Source organism: Abramis brama (genome assembly GCF_963993115.1).
Source record: "Abramis brama genome assembly, chromosome: 10".
Classification (NCBI taxonomy): Eukaryota; Metazoa; Chordata; class Actinopteri; order Cypriniformes; family Leuciscidae; genus Abramis; species Abramis brama.
The window spans coordinates 10,441,890-10,453,884 of record NC_139972.1 but is presented as its reverse complement, the minus strand read 5'-3'; the positions used below and the strand labels follow the sequence as shown (position 1 = coordinate 10,453,884).

General features: G+C 39.9%; 1 protein-coding gene across 1 annotated transcript; it reads left to right on the top strand.

Annotated features, from left to right (window-relative positions):
- The first annotated feature begins 482 nt into the window (after positions 1-482).
- Positions 483-2,689, top strand: LOC311090625 (uncharacterized protein). The gene is made up of 3 exons (XM_084126040.1): positions 483-575; positions 698-1,697; positions 2,042-2,689. Exons 2-3 carry the CDS (start codon positions 1,380-1,382, stop codon positions 2,450-2,452), a joined length of 729 nt encoding a protein of 242 aa, XP_083982166.1. The 5' UTR covers positions 483-575; positions 698-1,379; the 3' UTR covers positions 2,453-2,689.
- Positions 2,690-11,995: the final 9,306 nt, after the last annotated feature.

Genomic DNA, 11,995 nt, shown 5'->3' with positions numbered 1-11,995 from the left:
TTTTGTTTCTGACAGAATGACTAGATCATCTGCAAAGAGGAGACATCTGACCTCTGAGTCCGTCAGGGTTGGGCCGGGGGCAGTGGAGTTATTTATTGCTTTGGCTAATTCATTTATATAGATGTTAAATAGAGTGGGGCTCAATGGGCAACCTTGTCTGACTCCTTGATTTTGGGGGAAAAATTCTGTTCGACTATTCCCTATTTTTACAGCACATGTGTTGTTTTTATACATGGTGTTTATCAGATCAAATGTTTTCCCTCCAATCCCATTTTCCAGTAGTTTTAGGAAGAGTCCTTCGTGCCAGATCGAGTCGAAAGCCTTCTCAAAGTCAATAAAGCAAGCGAAGACTTTGGATTTATTCTGGTAAACATGTTTATCAATGATGGTGTGGAGGGTGTAGATGTGGTCAGATGTTCTGTGTTTGTTCTCTCTCTCTCTCTCTCTCTGTCTATGTCTGTCTGTCTGTCTCAAAACAAGACACATTTCATACTTTGTATTTTTGTTAACACCTATATTTTTTCTGTTTTCCACAGGTCAAAGATTTGCCAGATCAGCTCCTGCTGGATGCACAGGTATTTTGGGCAGGTTCTCTCTGCTGTTGTCAGTAAACTACTGTATTATGAGCATTGCTTGTTGATTGTTTTTTGTATAATTTTGTATATTTTCTTCCTGTACTTTCCCCGGCTGTTGAAAGGCTCCTTTTGGAGCAGGTTGGAGAACTGCAGCTTAAAATGGACTTTGTCATCAAATTACTTCAAAAAAATAATTCTGTTCCTCATGAAGATTTTAATTTGAACATGCTACCACTGCTTACACTGCAAGACCGGAGAATTTTGATGACCAACTTCGGACTGATAGCACCTTTAAGAAGAAAGTGGTATGTCCCGTCTGTGTCTATCTCTAAAGCACAAAAGCCCTGATTTATCGTCAGATAAGACGCCTATATATAGAGTATAGATACTCTTTTGATCCTGTGAGGGAAATTTGGTCTCTGCATTTATCCCATCCATGATTAGTGAAACACACAGAGCACACAGTGAACACACAGTGAGGTGAAGCACACACTAACCCAGAGCAGTGCTACAGTGGCGCTCGGGAAGCAGTGAGGGGTTAAGCCTGTTTTATGCTTCTGCGTCGAATCGACGGCGTACCCCCGCGGACCCCTCTGCGTCGACGCGAACCTCGACGCGACCCCTCCGCCGTAGCTCGACGTGCACCTCCAAAAAATTGTAACTACGCGTCGCGGTGACGCAGACTGCAGGGGCTGTGATTGGTCAGATTATACATCATTTCCGGAGTGTAGCTTTTCCGGTTTCCCCCTCCCGCTATACCGCCATTTTTAAAGTGACCATCTGGACCGCTGCACTGTTTCAACGATGGATCAAGTTGAGGAACGTTTGATCGAGGAAGTACGAAAGTATGACCACCTGTACAATTCCTCTTCAGCGCACTACAAAGACTGCCAGATGGCAAACAACTCATGGAAAGAGATTGCCCAAAATGTTGGCTTGGACGTCACCGACTGCATGAAGCGGTGGAAAAACCTGCGTGACAAATTTGTTCGTCTCCGCAAAAAGCTGGCGCCAAGAAGCGGTGATCCAGGCGGCAAAAAGGTGCCTGCATTTTACCATTTTCTGTCCTGGCTGGCACCCCATGTCAAGCATCGAGAAACCGAGTCGAATTTCGAAACTAAGGTAAATATAAGTTCGTTGTTGTACCTCTTTTTGTGTGTGCTACTAAGCTAGCTAGCTAACAATGCTATCAGGCTGTCCTAATGCATGTCGTCATGTATCGTCTGTAACGTCTGTGCAAACAAAATGTAACATAACATGCTGAAAATATTGTTTTGCTTTGCTGGTTTCATGCGCTGCTAATTCCATATTTTATACCAGACCTCTGGTCGTAAATCAGACTGCATAGACAACACTGTAATTACCTGCACAGACAAAGACCAACCAACCAGTCATCGTTGTCTTTGTACCTGTACTATGCACAATGACAAAGTTGAATCTAATCTAATCTGCTCTGTCTTTAACAGGAACAGACCTCACCATCTTCTGATTCCGACTCCATGCCATCCACTTCATCATCTGAGTCATCCTCTGTGTCCCCCCAGCCACCAACTTCACCTGTACGGGCATTCTCTTTGTCTACTCAACCACCACCTGTGCCTGCTGTGTGTAGCCCACCATCTTCAATCCTTGCCGAGTCACCTGTGTCCAGAGTGGGGTCTAAACGGAAGAGGAACCAGGATGACTGGCTAATAAAGCAGATGACGCAGCTGGACGAACGCCGCATGGACCTTCAAGAAAAGCTAGTGCAGGACACCAGCGACGAGTGTAGCCGATTTGGCCAGACAGTGGCTGATCTGCTGCGAAGAGTGCCAGAGGGCCGCAGGGCTGATGTTATGTTTAATGTTCACAAGATGTTGTATGAGAGCAGAGACTGAACATTTGCATCCTCGTCCTCATCCTCGTCTGGGGTGTTCACACACTGATTCAGTGCACTTTTATAAATATTTGTAAATAAATCATTTTCTTAGATAATGTTTTATATTACAGTTAACTTATATTGTGTTTTATATTTATATTTCTTGTGCCTATTACTCTTATATTTTTTTTTATTGTACTTAAACCTTTGCACTTTTATTACTCATTGCACATTAATAAATCAACGTTTTGTTTTGAAAAAAAGTTTGTTTATTTACAATACAATGTTCACGGTTACCTTCAAAGCCTTCAAGTGTTCACAAGATGTTGTATGAGACTGAACATTTGCACCCTCATACTGATAATTATAATACACTTATAAAGACAGTAAATAAAGAATTAGTAAAACTAAAAATATGGATGGATATTAATAAATTATCTTTGAATTTAAATAAAACGAAGGTAATGATGTTTGGTAATTATAAAGAAAACGCAGAAATATTATTAAGTATTGATGGTGTTGCATTAGAAATAGTGTCAGAAGTTAACTTCTTGGGAATAACTATTGATAGTAAATTAAAGGGATACTCCACTTTAAAGTGAAAATTCTGTCATCATATACTCACCCTCATGTTGTTTCAAACCTGTATGAATTTCTTTCTTCTGCTGAACAGAAAGGAAGATATTTAGAAGAATGTCAGTAACCAGACAGTTTCTGGTCTCATTGACTTCCATAGTATATTTTTTCCTAAATTTTATAAAATTGAAAGGATATCTTTGCTTGGTGCATTTGGAAACAAAGCTTGTCTATTTCTAAATGTAATCGCGTGCATTGCTGATGATTATACTGTCCGTGTGTTGGAAAAAACTTAGATTAAACACACTCGCAACAGACACACCCCAAAGCGGAGACGTTACAGCGTTGCCAGCGGCACTGAGCGGAGTTTTGCCGCTGTAGTGGACACGCACCGTTAGTTAACCGACATGTGTCTGTGGAGGGAAAAGTCCACTGTGCGCGGGTGCGGAATGATATGCGTCGGTGTACAAAGTCAATTGCGCTGGGTGCAAGATAGGGCCCTTAGATTTAACATTTAAATTTAGATTTAATATTTAGATTTAACAATTAACATTTAGGTGTAACATTTAATATTTAGATTTAACTGTTTAAAATATCTCTAAGTTGACAAATATTGTTGTAAATGTGCTAAAAAGTGACCTTCAAAAATTCATACCAGTTTTTTAAACATTGTTTGAAGCTAAATGTGACAAAACTTTGCAAACGTTTATTTTCAGCGTGAGCCGCTTTACAAACGGCGCCCCATATTCTAAACCTTACATTTCCTCCCCCTCCCACAAAAGAAACGTCCCCGTTTCCCATCAAATAAACAAGTATGTAAACAACAACCATAAAGCATCCGTGTCACTTTAAAACATATTCCTTAAAGGGGGGGTGAAATGCTCATTTTCACTCAATCTCCTGTTAATCTTGAGTACCTATAGACAAAGTCCTTTTAGGCAAGTCGTGCCACTCGGCCGCCATCTTGGCAACGCCTCCGGGCAGCTATTTCGTACTAACAAGACCAGGCTCCTATCTAAATGAATGGGCAGAGAGTCAGAACTGCACTTTCACTGGTCACCGGGACATAAAAACTGCATGTATAGAAACAGCAGTAAAATATGATAAAAATCGCTGAAAAAGTTTGATGACTTTGCCCCAAAATAAGGTTTAAAATGCCCTTTTCCCCACAGGTTATACCTTTACTACGCATGCGCAAGGGTTCACGTTCACGACACCAAACTTCATTTACGTCTCTATCCAGAATGCCGGTGTTGTGCCAAGCACTTAAACAATTATATGTATTTAAATGTCTGAAACCTAAAATAAACATTATGTGGTTAAAAACACTGAACAGTTGTGATAGAGCCTATGACAAGCGCTGAGCGCGTCCGTCTTTGGCTCAGCGCCAGCCACAGCGCGAAAGCACAGGTTGAATATGGCAGTTATGTCACGTCACTGTACATTCGCTCCTTAGTGGTCAGCTGCTGACTGTTAAAAGCAGATGATTGGCTTTCCGGCGGGAGGGGCGGGACATGTGCATACAACCGCCATCTTTGCCGTTACGGGTTTTCCTTATATAGTTGTATTGAGGATTGAGGAAGTGGCATGTCTCATATAAATTGTCTCTGCTATAGAGTAGTATTGCATCCTTCATATCTCCAAAAAGTCTTTAGGTTTATTATATTTATAAAAGAAAGATAGGCTGTACCGAGTCTTTCCGGAAAAAAACGAGCGGCTGGAGGCGGGCCGTGTGGGCGAAGCTAAAGCTGTGCTAACCGAGCTAACAACACACAGAGACATTTGAAGCAGTTTTACTCACCGAACCTTTATCATTGCGACTACTCGATCCTTAAGCATTAGACGATCTGCAAATCCGTCGATCTGGGCTTTGTTTATAAAACAATCATCGTCGAAATGCAGGGAACAAACAGTCTACACAACTCCGTTTATGCTCAGGAAAAACAAACTCAATCCACTGGTGCCTTAACGCCGAGTTCTTTGGGAATCTGTGCAGGGTTGTCTTGCCCTGGCAACCAAAAACACACTTCTTTGGTGACATTGGCTTCCCAAAAGCCGGGCAGGGCGCTTTGATGGCGTACTGCTTTCGCTCTCTTGCTCTGGTCTACGAGTGCGCGCGCGCGCCCGCGATCTTACCGGAGAAGTGCCCTTAGGACCCATATAAGGAAATTCCGCTACATCTGACGTCACACATGCCCATACTCGAAAAAAACTTTCCGAAACTTGTGACAAACCGGAAGGACAATTTTTGGCACAGAAATACTCCTTCAAACGTACAATTTAATTTTTGAAACTTTGTCCATGTTTAGCATGGGAATCCAACTCTTTAACAGTGTAAAAAACTCAGTATGCATGAAATAGCATTTCACCCCCCCTTTAAGGAATCTGGGAGGTCTAACTGGATGTTTCCCAGGGCATAGCAAAGAACCAGGGCAGACTGAGTCAGACTGAGTCAGGGGAGAGCTGGATTGGGGCTGTGGTCTGGGTTGTGGATAGCCAGTAGGAGGGACTAATGAGGGAGTACTGCTGTGGCCAGCTAAGGTGTAGCTCTTCGTGGCTGTCAACTTTGAAGGCTTAAAGGGCAAAGCACCTGACAATACAGTCAAACGAGAACTTAAACTGAAATATGTAAACACGTAAATATGTAAATAATTAACTGACTAAACATTGTAAATACATTTCTAGTAAATTAACTCAAATATAAATGTATTCAATTCTGAGCATTACAACTGCACTTCTAAACCTTACACAAGCATCAATACATTTCAATGAACTCTCTAAATTTAACCCAACAGTGATTTTTGATAACAGTGATTGGTTCTGCCTGGAGTCACTTTTATTTCACAGATTGTTTCAAAGCAGTTTCACGGAAATAAACAGGAAAATAGCAGTAGGCTATCGCAAAATTTCAACAATTAAAAAATGACTGTAAAACAGCTCTACTGAAGATCATACAATTAGTTCAAATGAGTTATTGTCCAGTAGTGTCAGTTTTGCTCTCATCCAGTGCCAATGTAGTCACACCAATAATATTTCATTTTAAAGCCCCAACTGACCAAGACAAAGGACTAGTAATACATCTGGACTGCTTAAATATTTCATACAGAAAGATAAATGCTCATTTCAGCTCAAATGAAACCGAAGCGACCAAATTTATTTACATTTTTGTGCAACAGCATTTTTTTTTTTACCTGAAAGAATATGTGTTAGTTCAAGTGTGTAAAGATAATTTAGCATTGGTATGAATGTGCCTTATTTGAGGGATTGTTATAGAATAGAAAGAAATCACTCTAGAGCCACAGAAAATTGGCTGCATTGCCAATGATACTAAAATATAAGATTATTCACTGTAAACCTCTCGTATGCTATAACTCTGAAGTAAAAGCAAGTTACAAAAATTATGTTTTAGAACAATTATGACAAAATGTTCATTCACATGGTTAAAGTATTCATTGTTCCTATTGTACTAAAGTTGACATGTTAAATGTTTATACACCATTAATTTATTTTGTGTGATCACTCATGAGTGAATTATTGGCTTAACATACATGTTGACACCAAGAGCTGTGAATATCTATCAAATTATTAATGTTCTGGGGTTTTTTTTTTTGTTTTTTTTTACACAGAATAAATCTAAATACCTTTATATAATAATACAGACATTTACATCTACAACCATTTCAAATGATTGCATTTAAGATACTTTAATTTGACTTTGCATGACAGAAAAACCATCTTTAAATGCTTTTGTTTCACTGCTCTGTTATCATTCTGTGTTCAGAGGTGCACAACACAAATCATGTGTGAAAACAGTTTGTAATCCACAATTAACACAAAATGAAAAGAGCTTAAAATTATCTAAAATTTCTTTAAACTTATAGACTTCATTGAGTTAACACTTAATAAATGTGCCTTCTTCAGGAAATAATTAAAGAAGGTGTAACTATTATTTAAACAAATATTTAAAAAATATTTATTTTTCATCATGCAGTAAGCCAATATATATATATATATATATATATATATATATATATATATATATATATATATATATATTTAAATATTTAATTTAAATATATATATATATATAAATATTTATTTAATATGAATATTTAAAATTATATATGTAAAAATTATTACAAGACAGTTTCCATCTAAATACAGCATAAGCACATTATCTTTCAGGAAATCTACTAAACAATTTTCACTCTTCAGATTTTTTTACACTAGTAAAAACTTCAGCTACCTCAGAAACTAAATGAGCTGCATTTCATATTTAGTACAGTAATTAATTAAATGTTTGAGAACTTGTTCATTATACTTCATGGAGACATCAGACTCATTCTCTGATAAGCTTCATTTGTTAAATGAATAACAGTTTTATTCACAAAGTGATAGAGGGGAATCTCTGTAGAGTTTAGTGCAAGATCAGAGCATTTACGGTTATTTTCATCAACCCCATAGACTTTCTTGAAGACAAAGGCTTTAATTCCACTGTGATTTTTCAAGGTTTCAAGGGCTGGTGTAATGTTATAACTACCTGACATATTTTGACAGGGAGAATAGACGGTGTAGATGACAACGCAGCTGTCATTTTCACGTTTTAAGAGTTTGGGAAATGATGAGCTTCCATTTTGGAGCAGGAGAAACACTGGTTCAAGTTTGCAATGTTGTGAAACTTTGCAATTTGACTTCAATTTTAGTCCTGCAGCAATGAGGTCTTTGTCACCACTGTAAAAAGTTTTTGATTCATTATAAATGTCATTTTTCACACGTGTTGCGTTCTCATGAATCAGGAAGTTCGAAGGATCAAAGTTCCCTTGACATTGATTCCTTGGTACATTGATGGCTACAGCAAACGGCTCAGTTTCTTTCGAATAGCTGTAAAACATCAAATGAAGCCATTTAAAAATAGTTTCATGATGTCCGGCAGCCTAAACATGGTTTACTAATGACATTTGATTAATTAACTTCCTCTTTGTTCTACATCATAAAATAAAATAAAAAATTTTAAACCTTTATTTTACTCACTTCTGTTCGAAGAAGTCAATTATTTGGGCAAGAGTTGTAAGGTTCGCTTTCTGTTCCTCCACACTTTCTGTCCAATGAAGAGGCAGAAAGTGCAGCAGGAGTCCACTCAGAAACACAATGAACTTCTAAAGACATCAAACAAACACATATATAACACAACTATATGTTACTGACACATATATTAATCGACAGTCCCTCTGCCTTCACTTGATCAATATCAGATGACAAAATACAAATTAAGAATTAATATGAAGTTAAACGACTACCTTTAACACATATAAAATGATAAGGTGATCATATTAAGTATTACGAAAATAAATACTGACCATTGACACTGATGGTTCAGGGTTGATGTGTGAGTCTTCTTCAGATGCAAGAGTAAAGATGTAAGTGAGGTGTTGATGCTTTTTATACTATTTATAGTCCTTGACGTTTGACCACCTGGACGTTTGACCCCCCCACACCCCACACAAAATGCCAATTGGCCGAAAACACAGACAGACTTTTGAAGGCACATCAGCTAAATTTGCCAGCTCACCAAGGAATGCCTTCACATATATTGTAAACAACATAGGCCTAAGGTGGACATTTATTAAATGTGAACTGCTCTTGACTTCAGGTTGCACAACAAACAATTACATGTTGATGTTTTATTTGATGTTCTTTTTTTTAGTGTAAGTGTAATCTCTAATCATAATAAATTAGAGGGGTGAATTCGGGTTGATTGGGACACTTTTTGCTATTAAGATGACTGGGAAAAAGTGTCCCAATCAACCTTAATTCACCCCTATGTGGTCTGGGGAAATGAATTGTTACAATGATATGCTGGCAACATTGTTAACAGGTGATTTCATACTAATCAAAATCATAAAGACTCAGAAGCATCTGGTCAATGTCTATGTGTGTAATGCATAAATCAAAAGCAAAACTGCGAATGAGCTGATTTACTATGATGAGTTGTGCCAACTTAACATTTAAACAGGGAATTACACACGTTTAATTCACATGACGTACATTAGTAAACATATTTGTGAACCTACGTTTACTGAGACAGAGATGCCTTTGAGAAATGCAGCCATGACGTAGTCCTCCTGATCTGCAGGGAGTTAAGTCAGTGTAAACTGAATTTGGTTTGTTAAATTTAGGTAAATATTCATGCTGATTTCTGTCCAGAAGACTTAGCAGACTTAACATTTACTTAGCAGTCGTGTAAACAGCACCACAATAAGAATATCCAAATTTTAGTAAGTTTCTATGTAAGGCAGTAGTTCCTACATCCAAATTCAAAAATACCCCCCACCCCACCCCCCCCCCCCCCCACACACACACAAAATATATATATATATGTATGTACAGTATATATTGAATGTTATTTGAATAAACCAGATAATAGAAGTATAATCCAACAAAGTACATAAACAATTGATGAAAGCTTTTTTTATATATAAAAATAAATATATGTAAAATATATGTAAACAGATGATAAAGATCAAGATACAAAAGGTTCCAAAGCAAAGGTATTTAATATAAACATGCTCAAGTAATCAACTGATGGACAGGTAACAACAGCTTGTAACACACGACAATACTGGACAACTAAAGTGAGCACAAAGAGGTACTGAAATACACTGTGATAATGAGACAATGACAAACAGCTGTGATGATCAATGGTTGTCCATGGAAACTGATGACTGGCAGGAATCAAAGGAAGCTAGCAATACATTAAATGTCCAGATTTTAGTAAAACTAAACACTGTTGGTAACAGAATGCCCCCATGCCGACTCGCATCGTGATGGATAGCTCGAATGAAAGAAGTGTGGAGGTTCGGGAGGTGGACGAGGGACTGGCAAGGTGCTGGGAAACCATGGGAGGAGCAGGGCAGAGCAGTTGGTTGAAGAAGCCATGGAGGAGTAGATGGTGGTAGGATCCAGGTAGGAACGAACGGCAGACGAAATCACATAACAACCTGGGAGAAGGCCATGATGGAGGAGACCCACAGTGGTGGGGATGAAGGGAGGAGCCAGGGTGGTACGACCAACTGAGGTGACACAGGGAGATGTTGAGGTCCAGGTGATGTGCTATGGACCAGGAGATCTGGTGATATCAACTGCCTGGGGGAGCAAGCCAGAGTCCCGGCGACAAGTGGCCGAGGTGGAGCCAAGGGCAAAAGGACTGAGGTGAAGCCGGTGTGATTGAGGACCCCGGTGAAGCCTGAGGGATGGAGGAGCCCGATGGAGCCGTAGGATTGGAGAGATGGAGCACAGCAGACAGCCCAGAAGTCAGTGGCGATGGTGGAGCAACGACTGACATGGGTGAAGCCGGTGGGACGAGGAGCCAGGGCAGAGTCAGTTGGTCGATGGGCCGAGGCGGAGCTCGGGACTCCTCATGCTAGGGCAGCACTGGGGACCGGAAGCCCCAAGGCGGATCAGGGCTGCATGGCTGATAGTGGAGCTGAAGGGCTGAAGTTGGTGGTGGCAGAGACGAGGGAATGGCTGGCTTCAGTGGAGTGTGCATTGATAGGTGGACTGGGTGAAGAAGCAGGCTCGGTGATGTACATGGTGGCAACGGAGAACACTCTGTAAAGGACAGGACTGGTGGTGACGACAAACTCTCTGAGATGGTGGTGACAACAAACTAGGGCAGGACCAGTGGCAATGATGAAGACAGAGGTGAACATTCATTAATGTAGGAGGGGACCAGTGGCAGAAAAGGTTCATTGGTGGTCTATTAGACATTCTTTATAGAGTTCAGGTCCATTAAAACCCCCACTGTCCAATGTTATGGCCGGCTCACACACCTGGTCAGCCAGGCCCTCAGGCGCTGCTTCGGGGAGGAATTGGCAACTGGCTCTGTCTCTGTTGTGGGCTTTGGCTCAGGCTTGATGTCCATGGCGGGTCCATGGCTGGGTCTCTCGGTCTGCGGTGGGTGTGGGTGCATCGTCTGGTTCTGGGGTGGGGATGGATGTTGAGTGGGCCTGGGCGCTGGTGGTGGTATCCTCTTCTACATTGCCCACAGTAAAAGAAAATCCACAGATTTATAGGCCAAAGTTGATGGACTCGGCCAGAATCCCCGCATCTTCACTAGCCGGATCTCGTCGTCCAAACCGATCCATAATCCCTCCATGAGCATGATGTCATAGCAGATGGTGAGGTGGCTGGCACTGATGAACTCCTCCGCTTACTCCTCCAGGTCTCTTCCTCCGTGAAACATGCAAATCATAAACCCATTGGGCTGAAAGCTCCCCATTGGGGCAATGTTCATGAACGCACCAGAAAACGTGGAGGAAAGCTGTGGCAATTAATGAATTGCCATGGAAACTGATGACTGGCGGGAAACTATAGGAACAAAGGAAACAGGAAACTAACGATAACAAACTATAAGTAACACGAAAGTAAAACTAATACAATACAAAAACAAAGATACAAAATTACAAATAAAAAGTCAATTAATCAAATTACACTACATTCAAAAGTTCATCATACAATTTAACAATTTTGACACTTTTTTATTGTTCAAGGATAATAATTTAATGTTGTGCAGTGAAAAAAGTTTTATGAAAGATAAGTGGAATAATTGAAAATCATTAATTAACATGCCATCATTTGAACATTGACATAAGCATTTTTCTCAAAATGGAAAGTAGTGATTTCTTTTCAGGCTAGAAGTTTGTCCATTGGAGAATTACCTAAAGGATAGAGCAGAAAATGAGTTGGCCGTGCAGCAATGACATTATGTGAAGAGAAAGAAGAAAAGAAAAGAAGAGAAAGTTGATTCAATTTCATTACATTTTCAATTTCAAAATGATTCATGGTCAAACAGGGCCGGAGTGGGGCCACTTTTCAGCCCGGGAGTTTCAGGCCCAAGACCGGCCCACTTTTTCCATGGTGGAATTCCAAATTAGCACTTTTTCCAAATTGGATAAATGAAGCAACAGTTCAGCTCTTACTATTGTGT